General features: G+C 42.5%; 1 protein-coding gene across 2 annotated transcripts in view; it reads left to right on the forward strand.

Annotated features, from left to right (window-relative positions):
- Window positions 1-16,188, forward strand: part of LOC120030399 (CD99 antigen-like protein 2) — a 41,622-nt gene that overhangs the window by 14,240 nt on the left and 11,194 nt on the right. The window contains exons 3-5 of one of the 2 annotated variants that reach the window (XM_038975789.1): window positions 2,366-2,404; window positions 6,203-6,277; window positions 9,246-9,326. In XM_038975789.1, the coding sequence (XP_038831717.1) occupies window positions 2,366-2,404; window positions 6,203-6,277; window positions 9,246-9,326 (195 nt within the window). The remainder of the gene's footprint in view (window positions 1-2,365; window positions 2,405-6,202; window positions 6,278-9,245; window positions 9,327-16,188) is intronic. The other variant, XM_038975790.1, reaches the window with a different exon arrangement.

Below are 16,188 nucleotides of genomic sequence, written 5' to 3' on the forward strand. Positions count from 1 at the left end.
TAATGGGTAAAATTCAAAAGTAGACATCCCTGTGAGCACGGTGAAGTTATTAATTACACTTTGGAAGATGTCTAGGGAGTTTTTCCTAGCCACCGTGCTTCTACACCTGCATTACTAGCTGTTTGGGGTTTTAGGCTGGGTTTCTGTACAGCACTTCGAGATATTAGCTGATGTACGAAGGGCTATATAAAATAAAATTGATTGATTGATTGATTGTATCAATACACCCAGTCACTACAAAGGCTGCAGTCCAAACAGTTAAAAAACACCCTATCCCCTCAGCCCTCAAATTAAGTGGACACTTCTGTTAACGTATCATGACGTCTGACGAGTATACACTTGCAAGGCGAGGGAGGAAGGAATGATTTTTAAATGGACCACCCTTGGTGGGAAATTCGCCATTCGTTCATCCCGCGATGATTGTGTTTTCAGCCACCGGTAGCTTGTGGGTGCTTTATATGCGCTACAGTCAATTATGAGTGCATGTCTACTTATATTAACTATATAAATATTAAAATATGCCTACTGTATGATAGATAACAAATTAATTAGCTAACTAACGTTAGCCTGCCTAGCTGGAACTTCTGAAGAAGGAATTTTTATTTATTTCTACAATTTCCAAAAGAAACATATTTACTTTTTACGAGACGTGTTTGTGCCATCATGTGCATTAGTAGCACAATTTCTAACTTATTTGCATTTGTTTTTACTTACACTCTTATGTTGGCTTCTCCATTGATGTTGTTTTTAAGTTTTCGCTGACTTTTCTTAGCGGATGTACAATCGTCGCGAATTATGGGGAGTTTCAGGCCCGGAGTGAACATAATTGTACACTCGCAAAGCCGACTAAAAACGAGGGCTGAGGGGCTTACGTTGCAAACTTCCCGTGCTTGGCTAATCATTTAGACCGCCCTCCAAGATGGTGACGGGGATTCCCGCAAGGGCATAAGGCGAGGGTAAGTGGACGAGGGTGTGTCTTTTTTTATGAGTTTGAACCGCAGCCAAGATACAGGTGTCCTTCCTAACTCTTTTGCTGGAGAGGAAAGAAACCACTCAGGGATTTCACCGTGAGGCTAATGGTGACTTTAATATACTTACAGAGTTGAATGGCTCTGATAGGAGATAACTGAGGGTGGATCAACAACATTGTAGTTACTCCACAATACTAACCTAATTGACAGGGTAAGAAGAAGGAAGCCTGTACAAAATAAAAATATTCAAAAATATGCATCCTGATTCCAATAAGGTACTAAAGTAAAACTGCAAAAAATATATCATATATGTCCTGAATACGAAGAATTTTGTTTGGGGCAAATCCAACACATCACTGAGTACCACTCTTCATATTTTCAAGCATGGTGGTGGCTGCATCATGTTATGAGTATGCTTGTCATCGGTAAGGACTAGGAAGTTTTCTATGATCAAATTAAATGGAATAGAGCTAAGCATAGGCAAAATCCTAGAGAAAAACTTCAGTCTGCTTCCCAACAGACACTGGGAGACAAATTCATCTTTTAGCAGGACAATAACCTAAAACACAAGGCCAAATATACACACGAGTTGCTTACCAAGGCGACATTGAATGTCCCTGAGTGGCCTAGTTACAGTTTTGACTTAAATTGGCTTAAAAATCTAAGGCAAGACTCTATGGCTGTCTAACAATGATCAACAACCAACTTGACAGAGCTTGAAGAATAATATAAAAAAAAAAAAGTGCAAATATTGCACAATCCAGGTGTGCAAAGCTCTTACAGCTGTAATTGCTTCGAAAGTTGATTCTAACATTCATTGACTCAGGGGTGAATATTTATATAATCAAGATATATTAGTGTTTTATTTTTCATAAATATTTTACAAATGTTATAATTGTTTCTCCACTTTCACATAAGAGTATTTTGTTGACAAAAAAAGTACAATTAAATCCATTTCAATCTCACTACAGTAACACAACAAACTGTGGAAAAAGTCAAGGGGTGCGAATACTTTCTGAAGGCACTTGTATGCTATTATCTGACAATGTATTTCTGGTCCCTGAGTATGAAGTCTACTGACTACTAATTTAGGTACATTCTGACTGTGTTGATGTAGCTATATTCTGTATGATATTTTTCTAACAATATATTTGTATGCACTGGCTATGAAGTCGTTCATTTACAAAAAACAAATCAAAATCGAGGTACCAATTGCTGATTGTAGCTTTAATGCACTGTCTGACTGCATGTTTTATATGAATTAATATCATCATTTTGACTGTGTACTGATGTAGCTACATTCTATATGAAGACATTGTTCTCTTCTGTTCTTCTGTTCTTCTCTAATCTTCTTCTGTTCTGTTCTCTTCTCTCATTTTCTTCTCTTCTCTCAGCAGCAGCCACCCCCAAACCAGTAGAAGGGGCAGGAGCAGGTAAACGATCCCAGATTTACAGATCCATCTGAATATAGACTTTCTCTGCTATTGATTATATCTGCCTGTGCTGTAGCGACTGTGCTCACATGAGTAAGCACAAGGGTCCTCATTTATTTACATCTATTAAACTGGCAGGTATTTAATCAGGTATTGACCACATGAAAGACTACTAATAAAGATGCAGTGTATTTTCTATTATTGATTATATCTAAGGTTCTAACGTTAGTACAAGCCACAGGAGGCTGGTGGCACCTTAATTGGGGAGGACGGGCTCATGGTAATGACTGGAGCGGAATAGGTGGAATGGTATCAGATACATCAAACACATGGTTTTATGGTATATGATGCCATTCCATTGGCTTCGTTCCGGACATTATTATGAGCCGTTCTCCGCTCTGCAGCCTCCTGTGGTGCCTTGGATTTCCACTTTTAATCAGCATAATTCAGAGACTGTGTCTAGGCTTACTTTTTATTCTCTACTGTAGCTATGCACTATAGGCCTACTTACCACATGCTTAAGCACAAAGCTGGTAAATCATACACATCTCCTAAGCAGGTATTGGCGCAGTGGTCTAAGGCACTGCATCTCAGTGCTAGAGGTGTCACTACAGACCCTGGTTAGATTCCAGGCTGTATCACAACCGGCCATGATTGGGTGTCCCATAGGGCGGCGCACAATTGGCCCAGTGTCGTCCGGGTTTTGGCCGGGGTAGGCCGTCATTGTAAATAAGAATTTGTTCTTAACTGACTTGCCTAGTTAAATGAATAAAATGAAAATAAATTAAATGTTGTGGCCTAGATTCAATCCGGACCGTGGAAGATCTGCCTTATAGGGTGCTTGACATTTTAAAGGTCTCGGACAGTCATTCTGATTTCCATGTAAAATTGCCCATAATAATATCACCCATAATAATATCACAATAATATCACCCATAATATTTGTTTTGGATAGTTTCTCAGATTTTGAGCATTTCTATCAGGAAGTTTTAAAACTTCTTTGGGCTGCAAGCCCGACGTCGGTACACTTATGACAACAGCCAGGCCAAGTGCAGGGCGCGAAATTCAAAATGTATTTTTTAGAAATATTTAACTTTAACACATTAACAAGTCCAATACAGCAAATGAAAGATACACATCTTGTGAATCCAGCCAACATGTCCGATTTTTAAAATGTTTTACAGCGAAAACACCACGTATATTTATGTTAGCTCACCACCAAATACAAAAAAGCACAGACATTTTTCACAGCACAGGTAGCTTGCATAAAACCAACCTAACTAACCAAGAACCAACCAAAATAACCAAGAAACAACTTCATCAGATGACAGTCTTATAACATGTTATACAATAAATCAATGTTTTGTTCGAAAAATTTGCATATTTCATGTATAAATCATAGTTTTACATTGCACCTGCAATCACAAATAGCACCGAAGCAGCTAGAACAATTACAGAGACCAAATTGAAATACCTAAATACTCATCATAAAACATTTATGAAAAATACATGTTGTACAGCAAATGAAAGACAAACATCTTGTGAATCCAGCCAATATTTCAGATTCTTTAAGTGTTTTACAGCGAAAACACAATATAGCATTATATTAGCTTACTACAATAGCCTACCACACAACTACATTGATTCAAGCCAACAGTAGCGATAGCGAATAAACCAGCAAAAGATATTAATTTTTTCACTAACCTTCTCAACTTCATCAGATGACAGTCCTATAACATCATATTACACAATACATATATGGTTTGTTCGAAAATGTGCATATTTAGCGGCACAAATCGTGGTTATACAATGTGAATACGTAGGCAAAATGCAATAAAAATGTCCGGAGAAATCTTGGAGAGGCACCTAATCTAATCAAATAACTATTCATAAACTTTACTAAAAAATACATGTTGGACAGCAAATTAAAGATAGCTTAGTTCTTAATGCAATCGCCGTGTTAGAATTCTAAAAATAACTTCAGTACGACATCCAGCTTACGTTATAGCGAGACACCGCCCAAAATCAAAGCGGAAAACACAACGACACATTTTCGACAGAAATAGGAAATAACATCATAAATGGGTCCTACTTTTGCTGATCTTCCATCAGAATCTTGCACAAGTGGTCCCTTGTCCAGAACAATCGTTGTTTGGTTTTAGAATGTCCTTTTTCCCTCTCGAATTAGCAAGCAAAACTAGCTAAGTGGCACGAAGCTGTCCATCGTCAACAAACGCAGAGAATGGAACACGCCAAAACTCCCGAAAAAATTCAATAATCTGATTAAACTATATTGAAAAAACATACTTTACGATGATATTGTCACATTTATCAAATAAAATCAAAGCCGGAGATATTTGCCGTCTATAACAACAGCTTTTCAGAAGCCAATGCGGAAGTCCTTTCCGCGTCTTCCTGAACAAAGGAAATTGGGGTCCTGTCATTCCAAGCTCTCTCTTTTGACCATAGAAAGAGCTAGAGACCCCATTTCACCTCTCACAGCCTATTGACATCTAGTGGAAGGCGTATGAAGTGCATGTATACTAATAGATTTCAAGCAAAAGATTAGGGAGGCCCTGGAACAGAGCCTCGATTTCAGATTTTTCACTTTCTGACAGGAAGTTTGCTGCAAAATGAGTTCTGTTTTACTCACATATATAATTCAAACGGTTTTAGAAACTTGAGAGTGTTTTCTATCCAATAGTAATAATAATATGCATATTGTACGAGCAAGAATTGAGTACGAGGCCGTTTGAAATGGGCACCTTTTATCCAAGCTACTCAATACTGCCCCTGCAGCCATAAGAAGTTAAAAGACAGGCTGAGTGGGTGGGGAGCTTATATTAATTCATAATATTTGATCAATGTCAATTTTATTTATACATTTCCTGTTTGGCGTGTCTCTTGTGATGCTGTTCACAGCAGTGCTGATGGATGTGTTGTTCCATGCTGGCTGAAGACCTAGCTAGTCAGTAACTAGCTAACACCAGACACAGATGAAGACCTAGCTAGCCAGTAACTAGCTAACACCAGACACAGATGAAGACCTAGCTAGCCAGTAACTAGCTAACACCAGACACAGATGAAGACCTAGCTAGCCAGTAACTAGCTAACACCAGACACAGATGAAGACATAGCTAGTCAGTAACTAGCTAACACCAGACACAGATGAAGACCTAGCTAGTCAGTAACTAGCTAACACCAGACACAGATGAAGACCTAGCTAGTCAGTAACTAGCTAACACCAGACACAGATGAAGACCTAGCTAGTCAGTAACTAGCTAACACCAGACACAGATGAAGACCTAGCTAGCCAGTAACTAGCTAACACCAGACACAGATGAAGACCTAGCTAGTCAGTAACTAGCTACCACCAGACACGGATGAAAGGGGAAACATACACTGAGTGTACAAAACATTTAAGAACACCTTCCTAATATTGAGTTGGTTTTCTTGCTGGGAAACGTAACAAAATAATAAAATATTATTTAATAATATTATTTAACAATTTAATAAAAACCATTGACTGTTTGACTGTTCATGACCTTTAACAGGTCACTTCCGATTGAGCAGACATATGCAGCGTTTACCCGCAAACGCTGTCTCAGCGAATGCGGGAACATTGCCTTTCAATGTCAATCGCGCTATAACGCAGATATTCCGCGGTCTGCATTGAATGTAACCATGGTTTGACTGTACTGACCTCAGCCATTGTGATGACGTTCCTCATGTGCCATTGTGATGACGTTCCTCATGTGCCATTGTGATGACGTTCCTCGTGTGCTGCCTTTGGAGAAGATGAGAAGATCACCCCCACCAAGGCTCCTCCTAAAGCCCCAGCCACTAAGGCCCCGTCACACAAGCCCAAGCCACGTAAGATCACACACACCTCATAAGGGTCCTCCTAAAGCCACGGCCACCAAGGCCCTGCTCAAGCCCAAACCAGAGGACACATGAGGAAGAAACCACCATAACATACAGGCTTTCTAATCAGGCCCTTCACACTTAACAAGTGAATGGAGAAATGCCTACTTACTACAGTTATGTCTGCTACTATATACTACTACTAGCTAACATACTAAGACTGCTACTCTAATACTACTACTAGCTACCATACTAAGACTGCTACTATATACTACTACTAGCTAACATACTAATACTGCTACTCTACTAAACCAGCATTCATTTAGTCTCTTGTTTAGGAGAGGCTTTTACCCAAAGTGGCTCACAAGTAGGCTATAGAGACAGCAGGGGATGTACTTAGCGATAAAATGACTACAGTAGACAGACCTAGTTTACAGTCAGTGCCTGTCAATAGATAATGATTATGTTAAATGCAGTCTGAGGTTTGACTTGGCTGCAACAGCCTTTTACCTAGTTGATGGGTAAACTATTGACAACATAGTCTAGACAATGCTTAAGATGGATCACGACACGAACACCCTTTTGAGAACCACTGCTGTGCCACCATGGTTTCATCAACACATGTATGTCTGTACCTCTCGTGTGAAACAAGTTGTCCCTTACCTGGTTGGTCAGTCTTGCCCCTGAAAACCTTGTCTATGTTGTGGTTTTATCTTGTATGTAGATTGTAGTCAGCCTACTATTCTCGTGTGTGTGTGTGTGTGTGTGTGTGTGTGTGTGTGTGTGTGTGTGTGTGTGTGTGTGTGTGTGTGTGTGTGTGTGTGTGTGTGTGTGTGTGTGTGTGTGTGTGTGTGTGTGTGTGTGTCCTAAACCTCACAAGCACCTCTACTACAGTGCTGTATGTGACTCCATTAACCCTACTAGCTATCTCTAGAGCGATCACTACACTAACAGACCTGTACACAATTTGTAATAACACTACTAGTCTAGATTATAATCTGGAGCGTGGAAGATCCACGTTATACCTCAATTGAAATGTAAAGGTAATTTCATATTGATCCACCATCTGCAGCCTTTACTTTGAATGCAGTCACAGTGAACGCAGGAACATTGCCTTTCAATTACGCTATTGCCTAATCTTCCGCGCTCCGGATTGAATCTAGCCGTAAACCTAGCATTAACCCTAGCCTGGTTAAACCAGACTGAATGTTAACCAGGCTATACTAACCCCTGAGCACTCACTACACTAACAGATGTGATCCAGGCTGATTTTGACTTTGGGCCCAGCCTTCTCCCTGGTCTGCTCCCCCTCTCCACCAAGGGTCCCCGTACCCCACCGAAGCCCCAGCCCGGTTGGTACTGCTCGCTTAACGAACAGACCTGGATTCAAATACTATTAGAAATGTTTCAAATACTTTGAGCTGTTTCTGTAGCCAGGCAAGCTCAATCAAGCACAGATAAAGTATTTGAAATGATTTTGAGTAGTACTTGAACACAGGTCTGTTAACGAACCCTCCCCATTCCCCAATTAGAACCACCGTCCTGTTGTTGTCAAGTCTGGGTTGTGTCCCAAATGGCACCACATTTCCCTACGTAGTGAACTCCTTTTGACCAGGGCCCATAGGGTAGTATGTAGGAAGTAGTGCACTATGTGGGGAATAGGGTGCCATTTCAGATGCTGCCTATCGATATATGCCCCCCCCCCATCATGTAGTTGGTCAACCATCTGCGCTGCTGGTCGAAGGACTAGCGCTGGGTTGGAGTGACGTACGCCTCCTGTCAGAAGACAATGCCTATGTCCCTTCAATCTAAAACAGAGGTGTAGATATATAGAGTTTGGCAAACTCAGTTTGAGATTGTATAATTTTTATTGGTGGCCATTTTGACACCAGATGTTCCATGCGTTCAAATTAGAAAGGAGATTAGAAGGTTAATGTCATGGAATGTTTAGAACCAACATGGAGGCTAGTTTGCCAAACTCTCTATATTGTATGGCTCTGATCTAAACTAGCTTCCTTGTTCCTGGTATCTGCTTTCTCTCATGACCAATGATCTGATTGGACTGGACAGATGACAACTCCTATTGGTTATAATGGAGGAGATGAGGAAAGGAAGCCGGCGAAGATTATTGGGACACGGTCCACGTATAGACATTCACACACATTGTAGTGATATCTTGCCTGCGTCAACGACATCCTGTGTGGCATGCTATTGTAGACACTCTGTAGGTACACTCACCATGTTGTTTACATGTTGTTGTCTTTGTTGCCACACACATTGTGTCGTGTATTAATGCGTGGGTTGTGTTGTGTGTTTGCATCTCATTATCTCTGGGGGTTTTTGCCACAGAATGCTGTCATTTTCTTGAATTCAACAAATGGGCAGTGTGACCTTTGAATGACCTTTGGACATTCGGTATCTATTGAGTACCAAAATAGAGTAGATGAGTGCTTCCTGGATGTCTTCCACACATTCTAGTTTCGGAGATGTTTTCTCGACTGTGTGGCTACTGGAATCTGAAAGCAGTGACGTCTCATCTTCATTTGTGTTCGTATTTGTCTGTATGTATTTATGGGTCTGTACAATGTATGGAAAACTGATATTGTAGACCAGGGGTACTCAACTCTGACCCTACGAGATCCGGAGCCTGCTGGTTTTCTGTTCTACCTGATCATTAATTGCACCCACCTTGGTGTCCCAGGTCTAAATTAGTCCCTGATTTTAGAGGGGAACAATGAAAAACTACTTTGGAACTGGCTTAGAGGCCCAGAGTTGAGTTTGAGAGCTGTAGACATTAAGTTACCATGTATAGAATGTATCTCTTCACAGATGCTGTATATTGTGACTATGCTGTTTGATTTTCCTCCTGTTTGAGGCATGTTAGATATACTGTAGATTCCATTTTTCTTTTTGCCCGACTCGCATTTGAACTTTAACCCATGATCTTTGACCTCTGACCTGTGACCTCTCCCTGCAGCCTCTGATGAGTTTGACCTGAGTGATGCTCTGGATCCCAACAATGACATTGGAGGGAAGGACAAGAACAAGGGACAAGCAGGTTATTGTTTATTTTGTTATAATTTATTTATGTATGAATTACTTTTGTTCTTATTTTGTTTGTGTAGAATATGTCATTCAGTAGTGTGGGTTTGCAATAGTATGGTATACATATTGTAGTGGAGCAGCAGTAGTATGGTATACCTATTGTAGTGGAGCAGCAGTAGTATGGTATACATATTGTAGTGGAGCAGCAGTAGTATGGTATACATATTGTAGTGGAGCAGCAGTAGATATGGTATACATATTGTAGTGGAGCAGCAGTAGTATGGTATACATATTGTAGTGGAGCAGCAGTAGTATGGTATACCTATTGTAGTGGAGCAGCAGTAGTATGGTATACATATTGTAGTGGAGCAGCAGTAGATATGGTATACATATTGTAGTGGAGCAGCAGTAGTATGGTATACATATTGTAGTGGAGCAGCAGTAGATATGGTATACATATTGTAGTGGAGCAGCAGTAGTATGGTATACCTATTGTAGTGGAGCAGCAGTAGTATGGTATACATATTGTAGTGGAGCAGCAGTAGTATGGTATACATATTGTAGTGGAGCAGCAGTAGTATGGTATACATATTGTAGTGGAGCAGCAGTAGATATGGTATACATATTGTAGTGGAGCAGCAGTAGATATGGTATACATATTGTAGTGGAGCAGCAGTAGATATGGTATACATATTGTAGTGGAGCAGCAGTAGATATGGTATACATATTGTAGTGGAGCAGCAGTAGTATGGTATACCTATTGTAGTGGAGCAGCAGTAGTATGGTATACATATTGTAGTGGAGCAGCAGTAGATATGGTATACCTATTGTAGTGGAGCAGCAGTAGATATGGTATACATATTGTAGTGGAGCAGCAGTAGTATGGTATACATATTGTAGTGGAGCAGCAGTAGATATGGTATACATATTGTAGTGGAGCAGCAGTAGTATGGTATACATATTGTAGTGGAGCAGCAGTAGTATGGTATACATATTGTAGTGGAGCAGCAGTAGTATGGTATACATATTGTAGTGGAGCAGCAGTAGTATGGTATACATATTGTAGTGGAGCAGCAGTAGTATGGTATACATATTGTAGTGGAGCAGCAGTAGTATGGTATACATATTGTAGTGGAGCAGCAGTAGTATGGTATACATATTGTAGTGGAGCAGCAGTAGTATGGTATACATATTGTAGTGGAGCAGCAGTAGTATGGTATACATATTGTAGTGGAGCAGCAGTAGTATGGTATACATATTGTAGTGGAGCAGCAGTAGTATGGTATACATATTGTAGTGGTGCAGCAGTAGTATGGTATACATATTGTAGTGGAGCAGCAGTAGTATGGTATACATATTGTAGTGGAGCAGCAGTAGATATGGTATACATATTGTAGTGGAGCAGCAGTAGATATGGTATACATATTGTAGTGGAGCAGCAGTAGATATGGTATACATATTGTAGTGGAGCAGCAGTAGTATGGTATACATATTGTAGTGGAGCAGCAGTAGATATGGTATACCTATTGTAGTGGAGCAGCAGTAGTATGGTATACATATTGTAGTGGAGCAGCAGTAGTATGGTATACATATTGTAGTGGTGCAGCAGTAGATATGGTATACATATTGTAGTGGAGCAGCAGTAGTATGGTATACATATTGTAGTGGAGCAGCAGTAGTATGGTATACCTATTGTAGTGGTGCAGCAGTAGTATGGTATACATATTGTAGTGGAGCAGCAGTAGTATGGTATACATATTGTAGTGGAGCAGCAGTAGTATGGTATACATATTGTAGTGGAGCAGCAGTAGATATGGTATACATATTGTAGTGGAGCAGCAGTAGATATGGTATACATATTGTAGTGGAGCAGCAGTAGATATGGTATACATATTGTAGTGGAGCAGCAGTAGATATGGTATACCTATTGTAGTGGAGCAGCAGTAGTATGGTATACATATTGTAGTGGAGCAGCAGTAGTATGGTATACATATTGTAGTGGTGCAGCAGTAGTATGGTATACATATTGTAGTGGAGCAGCAGTAGTATGGTATACATATTGTAGTGGAGCAGCAGTAGATATGGTATACATATTGTAGTGGAGCAGCAGTAGATATGGTATACATATTGTAGTGGAGCAGCAGTAGATATGGTATACATATTGTAGTGGAGCAGCAGTAGATATGGTATACATATTGTAGTGGAGCAGCAGTAGATATGGTATACCTATTGTAGTGGAGCAGCAGTAGTATGGTATACATATTGTAGTGGAGCAGCAGTAGTATGGTATACATATTGTAGTGGTGCAGCAGTAGTATGGTATACATATTGTAGTGGAGCAGCAGTAGTATGGTATACATATTGTAGTGGAGCAGCAGTAGATATGGTATACATATTGTAGTGGAGCAGCAGTAGATATGGTATACATATTGTAGTGGAGCAGCAGTAGATATGGTATACATATTGTAGTGGAGCAGCAGTAGTATGGTATACATATTGTAGTGGAGCAGCAGTAGTATGGTATACCTATTGTAGTGGAGCAGCAGTAGTATGGTATACATATTGTAGTGGAGCAGCAGTAGATATGGTATACATATTGTAGTGGAGCAGCAGTAGATATGGTATACATATTGTAGTGGAGCAGCAATAGTATGGTATACATATTGTAGTGGAGCAGCAGTAGATATGGTATACATATTGTAGTGGAGCAGCAGTAGTATGGTATACATATTGTAGTGGAGCAGCAGTAGTATGGTATACATATTGTAGTGGAGCAGCAGTAGTATGGTATACATATTGTAGTGGAGCAGCAATAGTATGGTATACATATTGTAGTGGAGCAGCAGTAGATATGGTATACATATTGTAGTGGAGCAGCAGTAGTATGGTATACATATTGTAGTGGAGCAGCAGTAGTATGGTATACATATTGTAGTGGAGCAGCAATAGTATGGTATACATATTGTAGTGGAGCAGCAGTAGATATGGTATACATATTGTAGTGGAGCAGCAGTAGATATGGTATACATATTGTAGTGGAGCAGCAGTAGTATGGTATACATATTGTAGTGGAGCAGCAGTAGTATGGTATACATATTGTAGTGGAGCAGCAGTAGTATGGTATACATATTGTAGTGGAGCAGCAGTAGTATGGTATACATATTGTAGTGGTGCAGCAGTAGTATGGTATACATATTGTAGTGGTGCAGCAGTAGTATGGTATACATATTGTAGTGGAGCAGCAGTAGATATGGTATACATATTGTAGTGGTGCAGCAGTAGTATGGTATACATATTGTAGTGGAGCAGCAGTAGATATGGTATACATATTGTAGTGGAGCAGCAGTAGATATGGTATACATATTGTAGTGGAGCAGCAGTAGATATGGTATACATATTGTAGTGGTGCAGCAGTAGTATGGTATACATATTGTAGTGGAGCAGCAGTAGATATGGTATACATATTGTAGTGGAGCAGCAGTAGATATGGTATACATATTGTAGTGGAGCAGCAGTAGATATGGTATACATATTGTAGTGGAGCAGCAGTAGTATGGTATACATATTGTAGTGGAGCAGCAGTAGTATGGTATACATATTGTAGTGGAGCAGCAGTAGATATGGTATACATATTGTAGTGGAGCAGCAGTAGATATGGTATACATATTGTAGTGGAGCAGCAGTAGTATGGTATACATATTGTAGTGGAGCAGCAGTAGTATGGTATACATATTGTAGTGGAGCAGCAGTAGATATGGTATACATATTGTAGTGGAGCAGCAGTAGTATGGTATACATATTGTAGTGGAGCAGCAGTAGATATGGTATACCTATTGTAGTGGAGCAGCAGTAGTATGGTATACCTATTGTAGTGGAGCAGCAGTAGATATGGTATACCTATTGTAGTGGAGCAGCAGTAGGTATTGTATACCTATTGTAGTGGAGCAGCAGTAGATATGGTATACCTATTGTAGTGGAGCAGCAGTAGATATGGTATACCTATTGTAGTGGAGCAGCAGTAGATATGGTATACCTATTGTAGTGGAGCAGCAGTAGATATGGTATACCTATTGTAGTGGAGCAGCAGTAGATATGGTATACATATTGTAGTGGAGCAGCAGTAGATATGGTATACCTATTGTAGTGGAGCAGCAGTAGATATGGTATACATATTGTAGTGGAGCAGCAGTAGTATGGTATACATATTGTAGTGGAGCAGCAGTAGATATGGTATACCTATTGTAGTGGAGCAGCAGTAGATATGGTATACCTATTGTAGTGGAGCAGCAGTAGATATGGTATACCTATTGTAGTGGAGCAGCAGTAGATATGGTATACATATTGTAGTGGAGCAGCAGTAGTATGGTATACATATTGTAGTGGAGCAGCAGTAGATATGGTATACCTATTGTAGTGGAGCAGCAGTAGATATGGTATACCTATTGTAGTGGAGCAGCAGTAGATATGGTATACCTATTGTAGTGGAGCAGCAGTAGATATGGTATACCTATTGTAGTGGAGCAGCAGTAGATATGGTATACATATTGTAGTGGAGCAGCAGTAGATATGGTATACATATTGTAGTGGAGCAGCAGTAGATATGGTATACATATTGTAGTGGAGCAGCAGTAGATATGGTATACATATTGTAGTGGAGCAGCAGTAGATATGGTATACATATTGTAGTGGATGTCACGCCCTGGCCTTAGTATTCTTTGTTTTCTTTATTATTTTAGTTAGGTCAGGGTGTGACATGGGAAGTTTGTGTGTTTTGTCTAGTTTAGGGTGTGTGTATTGTTTAGGGGGTGTTGTATAGTGTATGGGGTTGTGTTCAGGAGAGAGTTCTAGGAAAGTCTATGGTTGCCTGGTTTGGTTCTCAATCAGAGACAGATGTCATTAATTGTCTCTGATTGGGAGCCATATTTAAGGCAGCCATAGGCTTTAGGTGATTGTGGGAGATTGTCTATGTTGAACGTAAGTAGCTTGTGTGTGCACTTTCGTTTGTAGCTTCACGGTTGTTTGTTGTTTTGTATAGTTTGTATAAGTGTTTCGTTTCGTGTTCATCTTTGTCGTAAAATAAAAGAAGATGTATTCATATCACGCTGCGCCTTGGTCCATTCATTCACCTCAAGACGACCGTGACAGAATCTCCCACCACACATGGATCAAGCAGCGTGAGCGGAACCAACAACAGCGGCAAAGTAACCAGGACTCGTGGACATGGGAGGATGTATTGGACGGCAAGGGTTGCTACACATGGGAGGAGATCCGAGCTGGAAGAGATCGCCTTCCATGGGAACAGCTGGAGGCGATTAGGAGAGCAGAGGCAACCGGAGAGAGGAACCGAAGTTATGAGGGTACGCGACTAGCAAGGAAGCCTGTGAGTAAACCCCAAAAATTTCTTGGGGGGGGGCTAAGAGGTAGTGGGCCGAGGGCAGGTAGGAGACCTGCGCCCACTTCCCAGGCTAACCGTGGAGAGCGGGAGTACGGGCAGACACCGTGTTACGCAGTAGAGCGCACGGTGTCTCCTGTACGTGTGCATAGCCCGGTGCGGGTTATTCCACCTCCCCGCACTGGCAGGGCTAGATTGAGTATTGAGCCGGATGTCATGAAGCCGGCCCTACATATCTGGCCACCAGTGCGTCTCCTCGGGCCGGTTTACATGGCACCAGCCTTACGCATGGTGTCCCCGGTTCGCCTACATAGCCCGGTGCGGGTTATTCCACCTCCCCGCACTGGTCGGGCGACGGGGAGCATTCAACCAGGTAAGGTTGGGCAGGCTCAATGCTCAAGGGAGCCAGTACGCCTGCACGGTCCGGTATTTCCGGCGCCACCTCCCCGCTCCAGGCCAGTACCACCAGTGCCTACACCACGCACCAGGCTTCCAGTGCGTCTCCAGAGCCCTGTTCCTCCTCCACGCACTCTCCCTATGGTGCGTGTCTCCAGTCCAGTACCACCAGTTCCAGCACCACGCACTAAGCCTCCTGTGCGTCTCCAGAGCCCTGTACGCACTGTTCCTTCTCCCCGTACTCGCCCTGATGTGCGTGCCCTCAGCCCGGTACCACCAGTGCCGGTACCACGCACCAGGCCTATAGTACGCCTTGAGAGTCCAGTGTGCCCTGTTGTTGTTCCCCGCACTAGCCTGAAGGTGCATGTCCTTAGCCCGGTACCTCCAGTTCCGGCACCAGGCCTACAGTGCGTCTCAGCCGGCCTGAACTGCCCGTCTGCCCAACGGCGCCTGAACTGCCCGTCTGCCCAATGGCGCCTGAACTGCACGTCTGCCCAACGGCGCCTGAACTGCCCGTCTGCCCTACGCCGTCTGAACTGTCCGTCTGCCAAGTGCCGCATGAGCTGCCCGTCTGTATTGAGCCTTCAAAGCCGCCCGTCTGTATTGAGCCTTCAAAGCCGCCCGTCTGCCATGAGCCTGCAAAGCCGCCCGTCTGCCATGAGCCTACAGAGCCGTCCGCCAGACAGGAGCCGCTAGAGCCGTCCGCCAGACAGGAGCCGCTAGAGCCTTCCGCCAGACAGGAGCCGCTAGAGCCTTCCGCCAGACAGGAGCCGCTAGAGCCTTCCGCCAGACCGGATCAGCCAGAGCCGTCAGCGAGCCATGACCAGCCAGAGCCGTCAGCGAGCCATGACCAGCCAGAGCCGTCAGCGAGCCATGACCAGCCAGAGCCGTCAGCGAGCCATGACCAGCCAGAGCCGTCAGCGAGCCATGACCAGCCAGAGCCGTCAGCGAGCCATGACCAGCCAGAGCCGTCAGCGAGCCATGACCAGCCAGAGCCGTCAGCGAGCCATGACCAGCCAGAGCCAGCCAGCCAGGTTCCGCCAGAGCCAGCCAGCCAGGATCCGCCAGAGCCAGCCAGCCAGGATCC

Source organism: Salvelinus namaycush, chromosome 36 (assembly GCF_016432855.1).
Source record: "Salvelinus namaycush isolate Seneca chromosome 36, SaNama_1.0, whole genome shotgun sequence".
NCBI lineage: Eukaryota > Metazoa > Chordata > Actinopteri > Salmoniformes > Salmonidae > Salvelinus > Salvelinus namaycush.